This window comes from Accipiter gentilis, chromosome 4 (assembly GCF_929443795.1).
Source record: "Accipiter gentilis chromosome 4, bAccGen1.1, whole genome shotgun sequence".
Classification (NCBI taxonomy): Eukaryota; Metazoa; Chordata; class Aves; order Accipitriformes; family Accipitridae; genus Astur; species Astur gentilis.
Window position 1 is genome coordinate 7887557 of NC_064883.1, and position 24293 is coordinate 7911849.

The 24293-nt window shown below is 38.6% G+C and overlaps 1 protein-coding gene across 2 annotated transcripts in view; it reads left to right on the forward strand.

Annotated features, from left to right (window-relative positions):
• TBC1D5 (TBC1 domain family member 5) overlaps positions 1-24293 on the forward strand; it is a 332932-nt gene that overhangs the window by 275582 nt on the left and 33057 nt on the right. For both annotated transcript variants that reach the window (XM_049798069.1, XM_049798068.1), the window contains 2 exons: positions 1802-2067; positions 11425-11588. In XM_049798069.1, the coding sequence (XP_049654026.1) occupies positions 1802-2067; positions 11425-11588 (430 nt within the window). The remainder of the gene's footprint in view (positions 1-1801; positions 2068-11424; positions 11589-24293) is intronic.

Consider the following 24293-nt stretch of genomic DNA (forward strand, 5'->3'; position numbering starts at 1 on the left):
ATATGTAATGGAATAGAAAAAAATCCCTTTTTTTTTTCCTTAAGTGTCTTTGCAATACCTCGGGGAACTGATTAATAACCAAATCTGCTAGGCAGTAGCAGAGTAAAATTTAATAGTAATAAACATTTTACCACGTCCTCTTCTTTAAAATCATTGGGACCTATTCAGTTTGCTTCTGAAACCATTTGGGACTCCTGCAAGAGTATTTTACAGTTCTGAAGATGCTCTCTTTGTAGTGACTGTCGGTCATTCTCAGGTGGCTACAGAAAGACTTTTTGTAACATCGGCAGCAATCAATAAGATGGGGAGACACAGAAACATCCTGTAATCATTATTCAGCAATCATTCCTTTCCAGCTTCCATAAATTGGGAAGCAGCACTTTGTCCCAGCCTCTGCGCTGCGGTTCCTCAAAAAAAATGCTACGTGCTGTCTTTCTTCATCACCAGTATGTGGCAGAAGGGCCCGGTACAGCTTGGGGCTCTATCTCATGAGTGTGCGGGCTCACACAATTTCTTCTGCTGTCTCTCATTTTAACCGTATCTATTCTGAGTCTAAACAACTCAGCTGTTGTTATTTTCTGAATATCTTCTATATGTGTGCACGTGCGTATATTATGTATTCTAAAAAAAAAACATATCTGGAGACAAATAGGGAAATTATATGAAAAACAAAATCCAAATTACTTTTCCAGGTGCTTGCGCATTTTACAAGCCACCCATATTAATTCATTTGTAGTTTATTTTTAGTTAAACTTCCCCAAAACATTGCAAAACTATTTTTTTCCCAAGTACAATGACTGTATTGTTTTTAATTACATGTATTTCTTCAAATTTTTTAAAGACAGCTATTTATATCACTGAACTACAGATCAGTAAAATAAAACCTCAGGAGTAGAAAGCTCTCTGTGATTGTGATATATTTCTGTGAAGGGTATTTCAAGCATTAATTATATAAAACAGGAAAATACTGCATGAACAAATAGGAACGGCTTTGCTGCTCCCTGGGTTATGTGAACACTTCTACTGGGAATTAGAAGCTTCTTTGCCTCTTTATTTTAGACAGATTAAATGGTTTGACAATTACCTCATTCTTAATGTTGCATATAACTGAAGTGAATTAAATAGCCACTGTAGTTAAAAATAAAAAGTAACAATTATAAGGATCGTGATCCAGTATATGTATTACATCCTGAAACCATTCTTCTGCCAAAATCATTTTAGAAATCAGGATTCCTGTTTAAAAGTGCTTGGCTTCAAACGGCTGGGCTAGGCAGAAGGTGAATTAAGAGCAAGAGACATATAGCTCTGCCAGCCTAAAAATACAGTCTAGCGTTAGTTTTTCTTGTTGAAAGAAATGTTTGGGTTTGAGTTATTTTAAACATTTAAGAGAATTTAATCTAGCAGAAGTAAATATTAAAGCAGTCTTTGAATAGGAAGTGCAAAAAGTCAGTTATAAAGTTTTCAATGCCTTAGAGCCTAGATCGCTTTTTTGTCACTCTGTTTTTTTCATTTAAAAAGGCAAATGAAGAAAATTTGTGCAAACTTGCTTTGTTTGGGGTCAGTCTGCATTTTTCAGGAAGAAAGGGCCAAAACAATTTGTCCACTACAGGTTGGGAAGAATCCGCACCACACATAGTCCCTGTGGTTCCTGTGTGTATTCCAGTGCGACTGTAGTAAAACACCTTCTTTGTAACGTTCAAGTCTTGGATTTTCTTCCCCGTTTTTTGAAGAACAATGCATGCATTGCTGTACCTGTCCAAACCGCTGGCAAGGACGTGATGATTTCTCCTCTTTTTTTCAGCGCCAGTGCTAAGGCTGCCCCACTGAACATTAACAAAGTCTCCAACAGCTTACTGAATTTTGGCCGAAAGCTCATTGCTCCAGCTATGGCTTCAGGCGGGGCTGTGGGTGCTCCTGCTGGCGGGAGCAGCTTTCCTCCCCCTGCAATGCCCATCAGAAGCACAGTGGAAGGCCCCCAGCACCACCACCAGCACCAGCACCACCACCACCAGGCACAGCAGCAGAGGATGATGAAGTCCGAAAGCATGCCAGTTCAGCTGGGCAAAGGTAAAGGTGAAACGTGTGGCAGCACCGCGACAGAGGGGAGCTTCGATGTGTGTCTGAGGAAAGTCCTTTTATTGATTTTATATTGATGGGAACATATTTGGAGGAAACAGAAAAAAGAAAAAAAAAACAAAAACAAAATTTTGTTAAGTGGGACATCTATGCTAAGTACAACAGCCCATTTGCAATGTAATACAGAATTAGATGTTATCTAAAGAATGTACAAATACTATAGGAAGTTTTGAATCTTTAAAAAAATATTAACCAGAAATTATGTCAGACATATGAACAAACTACGCTGTTACCATAAACATTAGCCAATTAATCTTTCAGTCTTTTAAATGCAACATATTTTTAACTGTAAGACTAATGTCATATAGGGTTTTTCAGGTTATTGGCACAAATCCCATGCATAAGAATATTAGCTAAATATGAGTGAAGGAAGTTAGATCAATTACAGAGTAATTCTTAATAAAGAAAATCTTGTTCCCTTCAGAATGGGTGGAGCTTATTTGAGAAGTTATTTGAACAATAACAGGTATTTGCCTTTTAATGATTTGTGATGGCCCTCTGCACTTTCTCTGTTTAGTAAATACTGCTTCTTTTTCTTGAGCCTTTTTTTTATATTTCTTGAGGACGGTTTATTCGAACAACAAAGTCACAAGCTCAGCTTCGGTGGTTGTTTCCTGTACTCTGCCACGCTCAAGGTGTGTTACTGCTTTTCATCTTCAGACAATTATGTTCTTTGCAAGGAGTATCTAGAGTGATACGGTATCTGCTGCTTCTAGCAACTCATCCTAAATAATGGTTACAAGTTTGAGGGCTGGTGCTCGTTACCCTGAACCATTACGTAGGATTGCATCGTATTTTTCACCAGATTTGAAAGTGTAAGAGAAAGGAAATAACATTTTGTAGCTGAAGTTGGTGTTCTTTCTTTTCCTGTAGCACCCATATGGTCCAAAGTTAGTCCTTTCACGATGTATCGCATCCCCAGCAGACACTGAGGGAGCAGAATTGAAAAGTACAACCATTTTCTTGAAGCAGAGAGATACAGGCACTTCTGTTAAGGGCCACTGCAGCTGCTTGGCAAAATCCAGATACACAGCTTCCCTCAGAATCATAGAATAACCTCAGAAATTGCTCCAGCAAGGGTTTTACAGTGCAAATGTCAAAACAAAACACAGTGAATCCTTGATGCAAACAATAGAAGTAAAATCAGGCATGGAACAAAATTATTTATACAATTCTGGAGAGGATTTTTTTGTTTGCTTTTTAAAAAAAGTCTTCCATAGTTCCCATATCGCGTTATTCTTTTTTTACTTTTTGGGTTGAAAAGTGGTCCTCGGGTGGTTATTTTCTTTCCCTGCTTAATATAAAAAAAGTGTACAATTTGAAGCAACTTATATAGATGGAATCGATTGTAGCTTAATCTTGATGTAGCTGGTCAAGAACGACCCTGTTTACAATTGTATGTGCCAATTAATATGTTGCATCATCCAGAAATGCACCTGACACTTTCCATACAATAATCCGGATAAAAAATTGTAGTTGTGTGTGGTCAGTGTCATGTACAAGCTGTGCACATATTTCTGTATCAACAGAAATATGGAGATTTGGTAAAGTTATCAAGAAATTATGCAAATTTATGATGTAGGGCACAAAGCATTTTCATGGTAGGAGGAAATAAAACATACTGCAATGCTTCAGTACCTGCAGCTTTCTCTCACCCTATTCTGTCTATCCATATTTGGTACCACACTTGCAGAAGTAATTTAAAGGCAACAAAATGTAAATCTACATTTTTTTAATCAGTTGAGATGACAGTGAGTTTCGGTTTACCTATTAGTTCCATGCTGGTTGTTCCAGGCCTGTACAGTTATCAGTACAGTATATTGCCTGTAGTTGGATAGAAATTTTAAATGACAGCAGCTAACTACATTTTCAAGTGCCATAATTTATATTTTTAAAGAGAAACCCAAAATGGCAAAGGAAATATAAAGCCTCTTAGAGGCTGCCCAGTGAATTCCCTCTGAAGTAAGTTTAAATGTAGGAATAGCTTAGGGGAAAAAAAAAAAAAAAAAAAAAAAAAATCCCTATTTGCAATGACACTGTGGCAGAGACAGGCTAAAAAGACCCTTTGGGAGCATGATGCAGATACCTTTGTAAGCAACTCAGCACCATCTCCATCACCTCTTAAAAGTGAGAAAAAGTCTTTTCAGTTCTGTGCTGAAGGACAGCGTCACCACCTCAAGAAAGTGCTGTACAGCATCTTCAGTGAATGAGGGCACTCCCCACAGCTCTCAGAAGTTGCAGGTACTTCTATCCCAGGCATTAAGATTGAGGATTTAGAATATAGCCATGACTTGAGAAGCTCTGATCCCCCTTCTGTTTGTGCTGAGCTTTTTACATGCCTTTTTACCTTCTGCACTGGCTTTTTTCAAACTCTGGATTCTGCCCTAGCTTTTGAGTATCTAAAAGCTATTTGGCATGGTCTGTAACTAGAAGGCTCCCAAGTTACTGACTAGCTGTCACTAATTGTCTTATGTTCCTGTTCTTCACTGTGTTTTCAGTTATCCTCAGCCTCCTGGAGCTCGGTTATTTAGCTGAGGTAGGCAGAGGCACAGATTTAGGAATTAAATAGATAGATATTTGCACTTAAAATTGATCTAACACTCACGGATGCTCAGTCGAACAGTATAACAGCCCAAAGTGCTGTAAATCTGACAGGCATCAAGTCATAAAAGAAGTCATCTATTTTTCTCATATTGTATTAGTCCTCTCATATTTTGAATGCTTAGGTAGCGCTGATAATTTAAATTAATATGTAGAGGTTTAGAAGTTTGAAGAGATTAAATTAATTGCCTGATCTACTTTTTTATTAAGTGTGAAGAAGTCCTTGGTAACAAAATATCTCGCAGGACTGGCAAAATAATCCTATCCCAGCTTTAACAGCTCTGTTTAGACAGGTACCACTCACGAACCAGCAGCAGTGACAGGTGTGATTCGTACTGCCACCTCCAGGGGTAGCGTGTGGTGGACTCTAGAGGAGGGATGGTTGGTTTACATAATCGATAGTAATTATTTCTCACTCTGAAGTTTTGGTCTGTGCTGAATTTCTTTAAGAAAAAACGCATGTAATTTAGATAATGTCAACAGAAAAAGAGTGGAGGAATATGAAAAAAATATAATTGCAAGCCTGTAATTCCAGATGAGTCTTCAACATTACAAATCACAGTTGAACAAAGTATCCAGACACCTAATTGGAAATTCAGTTCCTCCTAATATTATATTAATCCCATTCAGCCTGTCCTCAGCACAGCAGAAGATTGGGTATCATTACTGATTACTTATGCAGGGTAGCCTGCTAATAGAAAAGGGATTAAAATATTCCCTTGATCCTACAGAACGCAGGAGTTCATTGGCACAAAGGTTGGATTCAAATCTTGAGTTCATTGGATTGTCAGTTGAGTTCGTTGTCTTGAAAGACAAAAATATCGATAATGAAAAAATACAGGAAAAAAGCAGAATTGTTGCCCTTTGTGTTCCACTGGATTCTTGAGCGTTCAGAAACTGGATACTCTTTGATTATGAGACGGCAGTGTGTTGCCAGAAAAAAAGCATTTCTCTTTCACTTCTTCCCTGATAGTGCCAGATACGGTTTTCCTTCTAGGTCCTTTCACGCTGAAACCCAAAAGGTTTTTGATTTAAATGCCACTTTATCACCAGGACAGGTTAGAGGACCAGTTTGAAGATGAAGTTCTGCCAAAACTGTCATCAGCTCTTTAAAGGGCTTCCAGACTACCGTTTGGTTGTACGAGTTGATACTTCTGTGGTATTTATTGTAACACGAACAGAATTTCCACAGCCACCGAATATGCCCTAAAGAAGCGATCTCCGTATTTAGAATTATTTATGAACTGTGTCTAGAAAATGAGTACGCTTTTTCAGAAGGAAAAAGAAGTTGTCCTTACTGATAGCAGAACTGAATAAAAAAGAAACCACTGATTATCAAATGCCTTTTTTTTTTTTTTTTTTTTTTTTCCTTTTTAAAAACCATACGTATTCTTAGGCAGTTAGGGAGCTTTGCTGACGGTAAGAACATGATGCTCCCAAACTGGCAGAAGGACACTGTCAGTGTAGAGTACTGGACACAGAACGGGTTTGATCGCTTCAGTGCAGATGCTGGTGTCGGTGGGTCTCTTCAACTAAAACACTGCTTTCTTGCACGTCTCTGGCTGCAGCGTGTCACGCACCGGTTATCGACGCTTCCCTGCCCCTAGGCCGCTCTCTCAGGACGCCGCTCGCGTCGGAAGCAGGGTCTTCCACCTCAAAACGCCGGAGGTCGCAGCTCCCTCCCTCACCGACCTGCATTCCCTGGGGAAAGCCACCTGCTAACGCTGCTGTTGTTTGCTCCCCAGGCGAGGCAGGCGCCGGCGGCGAGGCTGGGCCGCCGGGCCCCGGGCGGCAGCGGCCCCCTGCCCTCCCAGGTACGGCTGCTGCCGAGGCCGCGGCTCCTTCTGTGCCCCCAGCCGTCCCCTCCCCGGCTGCACGGCCCACCCCGCCGCGGGTTCCCCCCACAGCCCTCCCTGCGCGGCGGCTCCATCCACCGCCATTGTCCATCCACCGAGCGGCACTGTTGGGCAGGGAGAGGAGAGCGGCTTCACCTCATGGCCGGCTCCCGCCCTGACCGCGCTCCCTCCCCTCCGTCCGTGACCCTTCCCTCGCGTTCGCTCCACGCCGGCAGCCGTCTTCGTTGAAAACGTGTATTTATTTGCCTTGCGCTTCGTAGTCCGTTCCACACTTTGTCACGGCGGGGGGGGGGGGGGGGGGGGGGGGGCGGTCGACCGCCGACGTCTCCTTTCGTGGCGTTGGTTCCGCGGTGGTCTGGCTGAGGCCGGTATTCTGAGCTGCACCTCTGGCTAAAGAGGAGCTTACCTGCCGTGGCCTGAAATAGTAAGCGTATGGATTTGTGAGATGAAGCGACTTGAATAAATTTTCAAAGTGCTGGGAGCCTGCGTTCCTATTGCAGTGTAGCAGAGAAAGGGAGACTAATCTAGCCGCAGTTTAAAAGTTCTGTGAAACTCGTATCATTCTTTTTGCAAGGTTTAATGCTCTACAGCCTGGCTACGGCAAATACAGAGTAATAGATGAGCAGATCTGAATGCGTTTGAATTATATATCGTGCCTTGCTTCTGTTCTTCTTGGTATCTTTGCCCTTGCTCTCCTTATAACTATGAAAGCTATTCTTTTCCTCTGCAGGGGCCAAACAGAATGAGCCATCAGTTTCGTATGCCTTTGGTGCATCTTCCTCTGATTTTTCTTATATTTTAGTAGAGACCTCCAAAGTTCATGGTTATCTCCCCTGTAACTTAACTCAAACTTAGTAAGACCTGAAGCTTGCTTTTCTTTCGCTGTAAGTCTTCTCCACTCCTCTCATCATCATCTTTTACATTATTATAAGTCTTTTATTATAGATCACATTACATTCAAATTTTCCTTCTTCTTTTCAAGACACTGCAGCAATACCAGCAGTTCGGTCCCTTTTCGCACTACCACATCTGTGTATTTTCCAAATGGTTTTGAGGCAGGGCGTTTGTAAGCCTGGGGTCAGCCCCAGTATTGTTCGCAACAGGCAAGTAGTGAGCCAGTCAGAAGCCAGCACGTGGAGGTCACGCCGCTCCTTTTTACCTCAGAAGCGCGTATATTTTTAGTGCGTGAAATCCTGTGCATCATTCCTGTGAACTATTTTAGCATTTTAGCGTGCATATATATATATTTTTGAGACATCCTGCGCAGTAATGCGTTCTGACTACCGCTTACATCAGGGATCCTTAAGCTATTTGTTCAGTGTGCCTCATAAGCATTTATTTGATTTCTGTGCTTGGGGTTTCTTCAGCCTGTTTCCTGTAGGCTTTAGGACCTTCTGGTATACGCTTAGATGGTCAGAGATTAACTTTCTCTAATCTTCTTTTAAGGAGACATAATGTATTCATCTGAGATTGATAGAATGAGCAGAGAAAAATGAGAGTTTTGATTCAGCGGTCTTCCCAGGTTGCTGATTAAGCTGCTAAAGAAGAAGGGGATGAGTTTGGTTAGTTATTAACTGTAGTTATTGCATCACTTTATAGAGTTTGATTCTACATGGAGAGTAAGAGTTCTGGTTTGGGTTTTTTTTTTTCTTTTTTTCCTGAGGAATAATCCAAAATTAGAAACTCTCTCAAATGACCTTGTTAAGCTATTGAGTGAGGACAACATACCACACTGCTTATTAAGAAAGATGCAGAATCAGTAAGACACACAACAGAGAAGATACAAATGGCATTTTGTGTAATCCTCCCAAGGTCCTGAAATCTTTGCATTGGTGCCACAGGGTTATTTCCAAAGTTACATGAGGGTTGTTAATGCCTCAGAAATCAGTGCACACATAATACATCTGAAAGACTTCAAAAGTGTCGTGGTGACTTCAGTTAAATGTTCTTGCAGTACCTCCACTAAACTTCTGTGGTGGGAGAATGATAGGTGGCTTTTTTGTTACATTAGGGAAAACATGCATGATTGGTGTGACGTGTCCTTCAGCTTTCTTATTTACAGTTGTAAAAATGATGACTCCTCTGGAAATTGGAAAAACCTATTACAATCTAAGAGCTCTGCTTTATGACTTGCAACACACTGTAATTATTCATAAATGCTATTCTTTCTGTCTTGCTTAATTCTTAATCACATCCCCAAGTAATCCATGTCACAGTGCTGTTCACAGGATTGGAGTCAGAATAAAAATTTAGTGTTTCCTGACGATAATTTTCTCAGATTTGCTTATTCATGCAGAAAGATCGGGTGCATCCTGAGCTTTCTTCTTACCTGGGTATAAAACATACAGAAATAGTATTTTTATCACTTTTTTTTTTCACTACATCTCTATCTTAGATTCATTACAACTTGTATTGCTTTTACTTTTCATCTTCATTATATTTTATAGTCCATAAGAACAAAATTGGTCAAAGCTCTTGGTGTTATTTGAGCAAATTCCCTTTTAGGACAGTTGCATTCTTCTGTCCACAAAATCTCAGCTGTACAGGAAGCTGTTCAGACTAAGTGGTAGGTGGTGAGTGACTAGAGGAGGGCTGGGAAGAAACAGAAAAATGCGGTTGAATGAAGTTGGTGGGAAGGAAAGAATATATAAAGGAAAAAGGTGGAATAAGGAAGTTGCAGAAGCAGAAGAGGCAAGGTGGAGGAGTCTGAAGAAGAAGAGGAGGCAGACAGAGGAAGGTCCACAGGAGTAAGAGAAGCAGGACATAAAATGTAGGAGAGTCACAGGAGAGATGAGCAAAATAAGGCAGCAGAGAATGAAGAAGAAGGTGGGAAGCAGTTTATATGCCAATTTGCTTCCAGGAAATGGTGAGAATATTAAACCCAGAACCTTTCTTGGGTTTTGTCCTTTTTGGTCTGTTTTGTCACATGTTATGTTTTATTCTATGCTAGTTCAACCTCTTTGCATTTAACAGTCTTCTAGCTCAGAGGACATTTTAAATAGATCTGTATTTATTCCCTTAAGAAAATGTGAATTGCTGGTTTCATGTGACCGCAGCTGTGCAATATATGCTGTGTTGGTCAAACACCATGGAGAACTTGGCTCAGCCTTTGTCTCCACCTGGCAGGTGGCCAAGCACGGCACCGCTGACTTCTACACCACTTCGAGGACAGTTATCGTTCTAGATCCTAAATGACTGAATTAAGATATTTCTGTATGAGTAGGTTTTGCTAGTAATTTCCTTTTGTTTAAAATATTTGATCTTAACAGAGCTGGTCTCCATCTAAATCTGAATTCCTTTCTGTGTTTTCTGCAGCCTTTTCTGTCTCTATATTCTTTCATTTCTTTGTCTTTTAGTTTTCTTTTATTTCTGTAGAAACCTGTATCATGAGGGAAGACCACAGTGCATAATGAAGGGGAGACTAACCCATTCTGGAAAATGAGTTAGTTTTGTATTTTCAGAATTCACAGTGCATCCACAATGACAAAACACTACTTTGTAAGGTCTGTGCAATAATATGCATCATATCTGGGAGTAAAACTGGCGTAGAGGGTGGGAGCAGCTCAGAGCAAAGAAGGATGAACCACCAGCATCTGTGAGGGAGGCGGTTTTGAATTCTATCACAACCTCACAAAAGAGATGAAGCTGCATCTGTGACATCTGCATGATGTAGTTTCAGAGGATCATTCTTGACGCTATAGAAGGTAACATGAAAAGCACACCGAAAACAAAGGAAGAAGGAAGAACATAAACGGACTCATCAGAATAGCCAACAAAACAAGAAAAGGGAAGAATTCCGGAGCTTTAGTTTTACATGCTTTCTTTCAGAATGAAAAATTCTAGAATTGCATTGGGTCACTCTGGATTGACTTCCGCATACACATAATAGAAAGGCTTTTTAAAACTATCATCTGTCCTAATGGAACATTTTCTTAACGAAAGTTAATGAAAACTGACATACTGGTTTTTTTCTTCTGGAGCTAATTGAAATAAAATTTGAAGTTAAATACTTCAAAACACTTTGTGGGCTTCAACTGGAAGAAATGGTCTTTATCAAAGGCTGCCTGACTGCATGCAGTGTCATGGTGAAACAGCCCATGCATCTACCCAGATGTCTTTGCTATGACAGTGGACAACACTAGAGGACGACACTAGAGGACAACACTAGAGTCTTTCGAAAAGCTGCATGAAATGACAATCTATTGGGTAGACTTCATAGAAATGTCTGTTAGGTGGAGATGGCCTTAAAATTTGAAGCATGAGAACTTACGTTCTTTCCCAAACTTAACTTACTTTTGATGTTCAGTGTCCAACCCATTCTTGGAATCTGACATTCTTGTTCTTAGCTTTCTTTGCCAAGCTTTATAGTTTATTTGTTGAGAGAAAAAGGATTTTCTTTGCAATGTTGACGACATCAGATTTTTATTTTTTTATTATGAGATCGTACTTTTGGTCATTATGCTGCACAGGGAAGAGAAGGTCCTCAGTCTGTGGGTATAATAGGGTATATATATGCTGAGATGGTGTTTGTGTGTGTATGTGTATATATATATTGTTTAGCATATATATATATGCACTAGATGGTGTGTGTTTGTGTATATATCTATATATACACTAAGATTTTGTATTTTTCTCTCATACAAAAATTAAGTTCCACGTATGTCAGAATAGTCCTTCAATCTCACAGTGCATGCTGACACACGTCAACATTTCATTCTGTGTTGAGCTATCTGTGAATCTCAGTGAATGTCAATTAAGGCAAGGAGGTATTTACAGGGAAAAGAAACTGCCCGTTGATTAATTCTTTTGTTACTTTATACTTGCTTTACAGGCCAAAGTTCAAAAAACATCAGTTCATCTCCAAGCATAGAGAGCTTGTCTGGAGGACGTGAATTTACAGGATCTCCACCTTTGTCTGCATCAAAAAAGGATTCCTTTTTCAGTACAATCTCCCGCTCCCGTTCCCAGAGCAAAACTATGAGCAGAAAAGAATCGGTGGGTTCTTTAACTTTTTAAGTTATGTTAATGTCACACTGCATTACTTGTTAGAGGCAATCATTTCTCCCATTCATTAAGCACTTGCACTTGGAAATGTTTCCCTAAGCAGGCATTAATGGCAAAAGCAGAAATAAGCTATTTCAACTGTTTCTGTGGAGTAACATCTCCATTATGGCTTCCATCCCATTATCCTACCTGAAATGAAACTGTGAAAATACCTGTTGCCTCTGAGAAAGAGGAGAGAAGTCCTGTAAGTTCATTTGCTTTGTTAGACTGTTGGTGTAGTCCTGAAGTTAATAAACAGTTCGGTAGGAAGCATGAAAGCTCAGCAGATCCAAACATGTCCATCTGTTGTCCCTGAAATTCCTTAATACATCAGAGGTTTCCCAGTGTCTGTAGCATCTGTAGTCTGCAGTCACAGTTCTATTTCTTGCACAGCTCTGACCTTAGATTTGGCCACAAGAAAGTATTATTCAAACAGATCGTTCTCATCCAAGAAAATTGCCTCTTATTATGGGTGTGTTCCAAAGAAATTCTCGTCCCATCAAAGATATTGTAGGAGCACTACTTTGATAAACCTCATTTGCCATAGAGCAGAAGCATTCTTGTTTATTTTATATACACATTTCCCATTGTCTTTCTGCTGATTAGAAACCAGTTACATAGTAGATGGAAAAAGCTGTATTTTTACAGTGGTTTTCTCCATTCCATTTTCACAAATGTATGCTCATATAACTTCCTATTGATTATAACTTCCTACTGATTTCAATAAATAGGAATAGCAATATTTCTATATTACAGCATTTTTCAGGTGTTCAGAGCTAAATATTGTGCAGAAATTTAATCTGAACATCTCAGCATTTTTGTCTTTAAATAGCAGAATCTTTATTAATAGTCACATCATATTTTCAATTTTATATTTAAAATGTTCTAATGAAATGCACAACTTTGCACAACTTTATCCAGTTTTTGTTCACTGAAAGAGAGGGTTTAATTCTTGTTCCACATGCTTTAATGTTGTCTAAAGAAAAGCTGTGTTTTGTGGTTAGTCAACAAGAAGCTATAATTTTGGTTTGTGTCCATTTAAGACATATTGAATTGAATCTAAAACTAAAATAACAACATAGTATCTCTCTGCTTGTCCTCATGAATTGAAGAAAAATAAATATACCAATATCAAACTTTTCTTTTTATGTGGTTTAACAAGATCTAAATCCAGCTTTTGTTTGCAACTTTTGTTCAGGCCAGAATTTGGGGGTTTTGTGCTAGCAGAGTTTAAGAATAATTCCTCCTTAGTTCTCTAATAGAGGACATAGAAGAATTTGCCATTATAATATTCATACTCAGTTAGAATCCATTAATGATTAACATGTTTTTCAGGTAAATAATTTCCCAAATTTGTGATATTTTATTAATGTTTTTTCAAGGATTTTAGACAAAGAAGTATTCATTGGAACAGATCTGTAGTCCTTATAATAATTTTCAGTAGATTGGTAATCGTGATAAACTAAGCAGTGCATAAATTTTCAAAGGAATTCTTTGAACTGTGATATATAATTCATACTGGAGCATTATGATTAAACAGCTAGAAAAGGTTTTAGGCTACCAAAATCTATTGCCTTATGTTCAGTTTTTGACTGACCTTTAATATAGGAGAAAGGAATTTGCAGCAGCTCCAAGAGGAAAAGGTTTGTTTAAATCTGTTGTCTGTTGCTCAAGACGATGTTTGGGTTTTGTTTTCCTGTAAATTTCATGATACCTCCTTTTCCACGTAGAGAAGAAAACCTCAAAGAGTTCATCCTGAGGTTCTAAAATAGTAGCATCAGAGTTCTCCAGTCTTACAGTTACTTCATTTACAGCTGTTTTCTGGAGGCAAAAGAAGGCTTGAAAACATAATGGATTCACATCTTTGTTTTATTTATAAAACTGAACTAGTTTATGTTTTTACTCCCATAATTATACAGATTATGTTGTTAAGTATTGGGGAAATTACCTTTGCTGGAACATGGCCATGCATCAATCACTTTATAAAGAGATGGTTTTAAAATCAGTCATTCTTGGTGTAACGGATGAAAGAGAATGCATTTCCCTTTCATCCTTGTACTTCTAATTAAGGCCCTTCCCAAGCAAAGTGGAAATGGAATACATATGTAAGAATATGTCCTTCAACATGGAGTTAAAAAAGTGATTTTCACGGACCAGAGGACGTTAACTGTGACGTTGTCATGGGATGAACAGGAATGTCATCATCGCAGCTTGCACCTGGAGTACTGTGTCCAGTGCTGGGCTCCCCAGTACAAGACAGACATGGAAATACTGGAGAGACTTCAGCAAAGGGTTGCAAAGATGATGAAGGGACTGTGGCACCTCTGCTATGAGGGAAGGCTGAGAGAGCTGGGGCTGTTCAGCCTGGAGAAGAGAAGGCTCCAGGGGATCTCATCAGTGTGTATAAATAGGTGAAGGGAGGGTACCAACAGGACAGAGAAAGGCTGTTTCCAGTGGTGCCCAGTGACAGGGCCAATGGCAATGGGCAGAAACAGAAACACAGGAGGCTCTGTCTGAACACCGGGAAACATTTTTTGACTGTGAGAGTGACTGGGCACTGGCACAGGTTGCCCAAGGAGGTGATGGAGTCTCCATCCTTGGAGATACTCAAAAGCTGTCTGGTCACAGTCCTGGGCAGCCAGCTCTAGGTGACCCTGCGTGAGGAGGGGGTTGGACCAGATGACCTTCAGAGCTTTCTTCCAACCTCAACCATTTAGGGATTGCATGACAGGATAAACTGGAATGTGACTTGTCTAAATTCTTTTTTTCCTAAAGGTGGTCCCACAAGTTGGACTTTCTCTGGGTGATTGTGATCAAAATTAATACTTAACTTGATTCATTGCCTCCAGGAATAGGATGTGTCCATTTATTGTATTAAGGACTTCTTAAGGTAGCAACATTTGCGTTATATTTAGTCTTTTAGATCTTTTTTTCCCCTCAAATGCAAAGATCACTGGAATGACTTTTTTACTGCTGTTGTCAGAAACAGATGTCCCCTGTTTTATTTAGTTAAGGAAGTGAATCTACAGCCTCAGGGCTGAATGCACAATATCAGATCATGGTTTGGCAACTCATGGCAGCCTTGTGGTTTTCACGTTACTATTGAGTGGCACTCAGCTGTACGTTAATGTAAGGCCCACCAAGTGTGTTTGAAAGGCTATTTTGTGCTCAGCAGTGAGATTGTTCCCTAACCCTTTATATAGTTTGCAGATTTCTGACGGGAATAACTTAGGTTGCCATTTCTGGAGCTGTCTTCCCATAAACAAGAATAGGAACTTTTAATATAGAATGCACTCGGGTGCCTGTTATCTTCTGGCTGGGTCAGTCTCACTGGAATGAAGTCCTAGAAAATTTCTCTCATAGTCTGCTTACTGCCCTCTCCTTTTTGGCAGTTGGGAAATTGGGTGCATTTGTGGTCCGTTTATTTCTCATTATGTTTCGTTTACATCTCCAGCAACAGTTAAGGACAGTCTACCCCTCTCTTTGGCAAATAGCAAAGCTGCTTAGACATTGATTCTGGCAAATATGGTTGGCTGGTCTCACTTTCTGGCAGAGTATTCTGTAAATTGCTTTCAGCCATAGAGATGTGCCAGAGAGGGAACTTCTGAGTTGAACAATATAAACATTTTTAAAACTTGCATTAAAAAATACAGGAGAAAGATGGCTTTGACTAAAAAGAGGTTTGATTCGGAGAAACTGTGTATTTTAATAAGTAAATTTCTACATAAAAGTTTTCAAGTTAAGAAAAATCAAATTATCCATTTGGAAAATATGTTAGTTTAAAAATTCCCAAGAAGGAAACATTTCTAAGGAAATTCTGGAGCAGTTTATTTTCTTTACTAAAATACTGTACAAACATGGTCAGTCAGAATCCCCATTTCTTACCAAAAAAAACTGAACAAAAGTGTCATGCATCATGCTGGTTTTGATTGTACAGACTTTTTAATTAAATCAGATTTGACAACATATGCTATTGTCCCCACAAGCAGGTATAAACAACTGTTACTGTCTGTGATTTACATAGCTAATCTGACTGATTTGAAGTTAGTTATGAGTACCCCCACAGGTTAGAAAATTAATGTATGCCATTATTTTCAATTAAACAGGCATCTGCTCTACTGATTTAGAACCTGATCTTAAGCGTACAAACTTGACAGTTTTGCTCAAGTACAAGTGGTATACAAAAATCAAAGAGATAATAAAATAACTACTAGACAAACACTCAAAAAAATATCTTGCATGCAAAAATTCCTTTGAAGAAGGGTAAGCCTTTTATGCATGGTGCACATCTTGGAGAATTTTTTTATTCCCTTATATCTTTTCCCTGACTATTATTTTTTAAATCTCTTTAAAAGGTTTTAAGCAAAATATTTGTCAGTCCATACTTACCAATGCCAAATACTTATTTGGAAATACAAATGCTATGATGAAATATCCTTTTTCAGTTAAGCACCATAAAATGTGCCCAGAATAAGTTAGCGTCTGTGTACAACAGCCAACTCCTTGATCAGTGTGTTGGATTTGTTAGGCCTAAAGTTAAAGACATGATGATTGTGCTCAGTGCCATTAAGTTTAATGAACTTCAGTGCCTTAACGTTTAACTGCAGTTAATATTGGACGACACTTGTCTTCCTTATTCTGATGTGATAGCCCAATTCAGACACCTGAAAAATGCAATTTATTTAGTACTTCAGTGCTTGTCTAATTTTAGGGATAGATGAAAAGAATATTAAATCTGAGATGCTGCCAGGTCATGTGAACAGAGTTCATAGAAAAACCTCTGAGATATTTTGGAAGTGTGATTCTTCTCTCCGTTGCCTCTCTCAGGCTCCCACAACATGCTATAACTCAAATGAAAGAGCTGAATACAGTACAAGGAAAAATAAGCTGCCTTTTAGAGTTTTTTTATTAGAAATACTTGCAAGTTTCATATAATTTAGTAAAACCACAGCTGTATGCATGAGTGGCAGCTTTGAATCCTAATGCTCCTTATCTTTTTTGGAGTGATTCATTTCAGGGAAGAGAAACTGTACTGTGATAAAAACAGGAAGTTAATTGCTTAGAATAAAAGATGAATAAAAACCCAAGTGGCTCTGCAGTGCTTTTTCTGTCATATTATGAGCAATAAACATGTATACAGAACAGATCTGTGGGGCCATTTGGAAGATTTTTAAAATGTCAGTGTAAACTGTTGTCTTTCTCTGGTAAAAGAGATTCAGATACATGCAGCTAAATTACACTTGCCAGTAACTTCTGCACAGAAGCAAATTAGAATTATATCATTTGAAAGAAGGCAGTAAGAACTTTTAAAATTATTGGGCAGCCCTTTAAAATTGTCAGGGAGAATTTTAAAAATACCAAAATGATGAATGAATGAGACTATCAATCAGCAGTGTTTACAAAAGGATCAAAGTGACTTAGGAGCCAAGAAGGTGTGATCCTTCACTCCACAGCAATAATGTTACCAGCAGCAGGTACAGGACTTGCTCTGTGCATCCTCTTTCTATACATTAATCATGAAGTTAATGTTTTAGCATCCCAGTGGCAAAGGAAAATATATCTGAGGATCTGTGTTGGTCGTTTGAGCTGCCCTTTTTTCCTTTTCAGTGGAAATTTCATCCCTTCATCCTGCTCTTTTAAGATACCACAAAATTACTGTCCACTTCTGTGAAGAGCTGAGAGACCTGCACTGAACTCTCAGCAAAAACATGGACATGGATGAGAAACATCTCTCTAAATCAGGCTTTTGTTTTAGTTGGGGGGAGTGGGGCGGGGTTGAGCCGAAAGGGTTTCTGTGTTTGGAAGGTTTTTTTCCCACTGAACTAAATTGTAGGTATGTGTTTAATACCTTGATTCTTATTTTTAACTGTGGTTAAATCAAATAATTTGCTATAAAAACAACAAACTTGTACTTCTGGTTTTTTAACTATGTAGTGTAAATGGTGTATCTTTACAGTCCCTTCATAATCACTATACTTAAGTTTTACCTCCTTAAACTCTGAACAATGTAAGCAGAGATTCTAAAAACACTGAATAATAAGATCTTGGTCTGGTCTGTATCCTCAGTCATGTTAGGAATCGTATCAAAGCTCAAATACATCCAGCCTGAACAGAGAAGGGGTTAGCAAAACTTTTTTGCAACTGATGCTTAAAGAAAATTTTACTGTGTGTATATTAAATTGCTTATTTAGGCAGCAAAATTAAGAAGCATAATTACATAAGTACATTACACCTAATCAACCATTTCAGTAACATTCAACCAAACAGTTTAGTGATATAATATTGAAGTATGGAGCATGAACTTTATTCATTGCAGAATATCTATATGTTAATCATGCCATATCCATATTTATATGCATTCAGGAATACTTACGACATTGTTTCAGAGAGCTCAAAAATCATGAAATTGCGGTGGGTTTTTTCCCCTGCTCACATTTCTCTTACATTTGCCACAGTGGGCTTATGCAGTATTAAAGGCCAGCAATGTGTGTTCCAGATGGGCAGAAAGCCCGTCAGATGTGATACTAAAACATAATGGAGGAAATGGGATTCTCATTCGCCTACGTGTTTATTTATAGCTATTTCCAAAATACTTACAGTCATACCATCTAAATTAATATCTCAGTGTTATTGTTTATGAAGAAATATTCCAGTTTGATTAAGTCATCAATGACAACAGCAGCACTGAGAGAAACCTTTTATCAGCATTTCTCTTCAAAGGAATAATTTCTACTACCCTACAGCTCTTTCTGTCCTTATCTATTCCCTTACCAAGTGAAATACTACCGATTTTCTCAGTTGTTCAGTGCCTACCCATCCACAATCAGTTTTGTGCATTCCATAGATCTTCCAGCTTTTTGTGGTTTTTGTTTTCAAACTGTCTCTCGGCAGTCCCACAGTGCAGTGCCAGCAGGTGGACTTGTGCAGGCAGCAGGTAGATGACTCTCACACGTCTTGTGTCTGCTTGCAAAAGAGACTTCTTTCCATCCCTACTTTTTTTGTCTCTAGGCAAGAGCTTTCTCTGTTATTCATGTTTATCCTTCTCCATCTTCCTGCTAAGGAGAGATTATCTGAGCACGGAAGTGGAGTATTTTTAAGAGGAAAATACACCCAGGTTAGATGAAAACAAGTCCTGCTCTTGCTCCAGTAGCACAGTTGCTGGTTTCTACCTCGGCAGCAGTGAGGCTGGTGCACCTGGAAGCTGTTCCAGTAATAGGTTCGACAATGGGAGCTGCTTTGGAAAATTTCCAAGCCCATGGTCCTTTACCACTAATGTCTCCAGGCAAGGTGGGATGTGGCAAACTAAGCTGACTCCAACAGCGTGACACTGGCAAATTGACTTTGAACTATTTAAGATGGAAATTCAACAGCAGGACATGGTGTTTAGAAGCTGTGAGCCAGAGTTTCAGCTATTTTCAGGATTTTAATTGAAATGAAGTGGATCTGTCAGGGGGCAAGGGAGATCCTCTGAGGCTCTATATTTCACTTTCTTCCAAGTGTCACTATATGTAAATATTTTTAGCTGTGTTTTAAGAGACAATAAATCAAATAAATAGGTAATTATACATCAACACAATGAAACAGATATTTTGCCTCAAAGTCACTATAATCTTCTTAGTAGAGATTTTAAATAAATACAGATTATAAATAAATATTTTTTACCTTGCTGTCCTCATAAAACTAGAGGGCAAGGAAGAGGAACAGAGAGTTTTTCTAGTTTGGAAGAAGAGGACAAATAGCTGGCCATGAATTCTTGTTTCTTGTATTTCAGAAAAGTTACAGATTCACAGTGCATTAAAATGCACATGTATATATATTTCACCCATCTTCAAATTTATGAAGAGTAAGAAGAACATAATTTTTCCTGCATTTAAAAAGTGTGGGTCTCCTTGAACAATGCTAACTCTAGAGTGTTAGAAATTTGAATGTTGGAAGAGAGAGTTCCTGAGTCATTGGCTATTCTGAATCAGAATTGCAACCCTTTCAGTTTTGTTGGGGTTTGTTCACTGTTTCATAGGGGGGAAGTTAAGTACAGAAAGGCTGAAATTTTTATTTATTCATTTAATCCTTTACCAATAATCTGTTGGTTCTCTTTACATGTGCATAGCTTGGGCAAGCATTGTGCGATGCCATCCTTTTCTGTGTTGTTACTGAAAGCACACAGAGGAAGTCAGGATTGTACTAATGCCCAAAAACGTGTGCCTTTGCAGGTGAATGCCTTCTAGCATTTTAATTTAGTGCCAAATTTGTCTTTGTCTCATCCTAGTTGAATATTTTTATCTGTATTATAGAATTCCTTTCTTGGTTTTGATATTTGTTTTCAATCAGAGCCCTCTGAACCAAATAATTTAATTTTTTTTTTTTTTTTCCAGTGTTGGTATATAACCTAATTTAGCTTGGCTTCTAGGAGTCACAATGGATATTTTGTTGACCTTTTTTCATCCTTCATTTTATTTTCTTATTTTTCTCAGTCTCATTCCCCCACCCCTTTCAGAGGGTTGTCACAGACATAATGTTCACTAAAGATTATGTAGTGGCAGTTCTGTTTCAGGTTTTAAAATAGGTAATTATTCTTCTGAATTTACTTCTTTGAGCAGATGAGGGTGCATTGTGCCCTGAAATGTTTTACCTGTGACAGCACCGTATTTTGAACCTAAACTTCAAGGATTACTTTTTACCTAATTAATTTGTGCTTACTCTGATGTCCCCAGATGTACTCTGATATCCTTGGTGAACTTGCATCTAATCATTTCACAGCCCCTTCCACGTAGAAGAAACTTTCTCTAAACATCTGCAAAGCAAATGCCTTATGAAAACTCTCCTAAAAATTCCACCTTTGCATTGACAATGGTTTGGTTACTAACATGCTGAAGCCATGTCTATAAGACTGACTAATATAGCCATATTGTTTCCATGTCCTCCCCATATGTCTGTCTGCAGCCATCTGTTGTCTCTTGGCTTACACTGTTAAGTCCTTTAGAGAAGCCGGTTTTTTCTTTATGTTTGTACAGCACCCAGCAGAGCGAGGTCTTAGTTCTGATGAGGGCCCATGAGTGATAAAATTAAATAGATAAGTTAAATCAGTAAATTAATTTATTTTTTTTTTTAATTCTTCTGTATGTAATTCATTGTTCAGAAACAGTGGTTTCTGGTTTAAATGTCAGCATATGCTGTAGACTATTCTGTGGCTGGCATAGACCATAAAAAAATTATGGGGGTGTCAACAAACATTCAGCTGTCAGGAGTTCAAGATTAAAAGGTTAAATCTTGTATTTAATTGGTAAATTCAAAATTGAAAACTAAATACTTGCAAAATGGAAACAGTAACCACTGCTTTTTACTCCAGAGAAATTTGTATAAAATTAAATGAGAAAGCAATTTATGCCATGCATATGAATTTGTTTGACATGTAAAATGCTACCAATATCCAAAAGGTATACTCTGTGAATATTTTATGAATAAGACTTAAGTACTGGTAAGACTCTTAGCAAGTCCCTGGCTTCAGGATTTGCTTGCATCGATCCCATTTTTCTCATTATTTTCCTCTAAATGTTTCGATACCTCGTCAGAATTCTTTTCTAATTTGCCCTGCCAATTTGCCAAGAGCTCAGGGGATGTTTCCTTAGTGCTCTTACTATGAATACTGAAAGAACTGAAAATGTTGCCAGGCAAATTAGTATAGGAAAAGTCCAGGGACTGTTAACTACAAGAAAAACCCACCTCTGGTTCAAGAAATCCCTGATCTGCAAATCTATGTAGCTTGGGAGAGTATTCTGGGCAGTACCATTACGTGTTTGTATCATGACATACCTCTTTCATTACACTTTACCCAACCCATCATTGGCCAGCATCAGACAAGACACCAGGAAGACTGGGCTGTTCCTTCCACACTCTTTGACAACAGAATTTACTCTTCCTTGAGTTTCTACATGAGTAAAACAGACAAAAATACAATTTTTTTATTTCATTTCCTGAACAGTAAAACTGAAAACTACATGGTGTTATGAAAGAAAGAAAGAAAAAGAGAGAGAGAGAGAGAAAGAAAGAAAGAAAGAAAGAAAGAAAGAAAGAAAGAAAGAAAGAAAAGAAAGAAGTTACAGTCCTGATTTTGTGAGTTCATATTCCCTGTTTTCCATACATCTGTGTTAAGCTACATGTCATGTATTTGGGAGAAAAATTGTTTAAACTGATAAAAACAAGGTTGAGAAAGAGTGGCTTCTTCCAAAACTATTTCTTCAGACCTTGGCTTGTGTAGGATGCTAAATTCCAGTGCCCTTACCTATGTCCGCAAACCTTATTGCAGCTTGTAAAGCGATGAGCTGTAAAAGGATAGGATTACAATGTCAAAACTGTAAAACTTTCTGTAATCTGTTCTTGAAGGTGCTGACCACTTTCAGTTAGTCACAGCTGGTTTTCTGAAGCAGTAAAATGTGATGAAAAACGGGGTATGGTAGGGGCATCGCTGATCTCATTATGAGCTCAGGAGAGAAGGAAGGATATAAAAAATTTATTTCCATAGCTGTCTTTGTAAAGGTGAGAAGATAGATGAAAGGAAAAGTAATAAAAAGAGAAGAGTGAGCTTTGGACAAATGGGGAGCACCAGAACTGTATAGACTGGGGAAAAAAATTAGCAAAGAAATGGCAAATAATTAATCATAAAGGAATTAGTTTTCATGGGAAAAGAAAAAGGGAAACGTAACAATGTAAGCAAAGTCCTGGATGTGGATAAGAAGAAAGACAAATATGAGAAACATAAATGTAAGTCAAGTTTTTTGCAGATTCAGTCTTGCCACAACAATGAAAATAGTTGGAGATGTGTATATGGAGGCACTCAAATAGAGTCTTGCTTTGACTGGAGACATAAATACTAGCCTGCTTTATATTGTTAGTGAAATGTAAATCAATGTGGCATCACAAATAATCCACTTTCTTTTCACTCTGTTATTCAATTCAAGATGTTACTGATTATCTTTAAGGGTCTACATCATCTGGAATGTTGAAGGTGTGGAAAAGTTTTTTGAGGACTCTGGGGCTAAATTTTCAGAAAGTATTATTAAGTTGTTTTTCTGCAAGACTGCATCATTAAATTTGCACATCTTGGTCTGCCACATCTGATGCAGTGATTCCTTTGTTTGATTTGCTGCTTGATTTGTTTTTCTTCCTCATAATGCAGCTCCCAATGTTAGAAAATGTTGAGCTTATATGTTTTATAGGACATGTTGTTCAGTAAGTTGACATTGATTTTTTTATTTTGGTTAGTTATTTAAATGATTGATTTTTATTTTGTGGTCAACTGGTTAACCTTTGAGAGCTGTGGCTGAATGAGTTTGAATCACTGTTCACATGTTTCTAGTACTGTGTGTGTCAGATCAGCTAAAAGGTCAGTTTCTCAAGGAAGCATAGACCATAATGTTTTTCCCTTGACTTACATTTGGCCTGTTTAAAAAAATTTTAAGTCTCTGTTCATGCATAAGAGAGATCAAATCAGCACTGCTATTTGTACACAAAATAAAAATCGTATCCAGGATACTCACTTTCTCAGCACAGTGAAACACAAAAGTTGGCACTTAGAGAAAAGCACAGTGAATACTGTCTGGACAAGAATCGAGAGCATCTGCACAATGCTGGCTATAAATCAGTTGTTTCGTCTATTACTGCTGAAGAATTTGACTTTAGAATACTGAAAAAAATTGTCATTTTTTTCTGAGACGCTTTGTGATTTTGCTGCTTACCTTCACAAAACATTAAAACTTTCATAATTTGCAGAACAGTTTTAGAAAGATACTGTGGAAAGTTTAGTCTTAGATATGTTGATTAGAAGAGACCTCTGCTCAAGGTGCTACTTGGAGCAGGACAATCACTAAAATTGGATTAAGTCAGTGACTTCAAACAGAAACTCTACCACTTCTATGAGTAACCTCGTCCAGTGCTGCACTGCTCTTCTAATGAAGAATATTTTCCTAACGACCAATCTGAACCTCCCGAGGGGCAATTCTGGGCCATGGACCCTTCTATATCATCTGCCAATCCTGGGAAGAGTTTGATGACATCTTTGTAGTTCCGTGTAGTTGCAGGCTCCCAGCAGATCCCCTTCAGGCTCCCCTTTGCCGAAATAAACAAGCCCAGCTCCCTCACCCTGTCCTCTAGACCTGTAACCATCATAGTAGCCCTGTGCTGGACCCTCTTCAGTTTCTCAACATCCTTCTTGAACTGGAGGCCCAAAGCATTATTCAAGGTGAGGGCTCGCAAGCACTGAGTAGTGGGGGGTAATGACTTTCCTGGATCTGCTGACCACATTCCTCCTAGTGTAGCCCAGTGAACTGTTTACGTTATTCATGATAAGAGAACTTTATTAGTTTATAAACAACTCAGCAGACACTGTAGCCTCCAGATCCTTTTCAGCAGGCCTGAAACATAGCAAGTTTCTTCGCTGTCTGCACTGGTGCATTGGATGTTTTCTCCTCAGGTGCAGAATTTTGCACTTATTGAAGTTTCTAAAACAGAAACCTCAGAAAGGTTTCTTTTGCCTAGGCTTTGAGTGTCACGTGGTGTTTCTGAACTGAAGTTCTACCAATCAGCACAGCAGCCGCACCTCCCGATTTTGCATCATCTGAAAATCTACTGAGTGTACATTCTGTCCCCTCATATGAGCTGTCG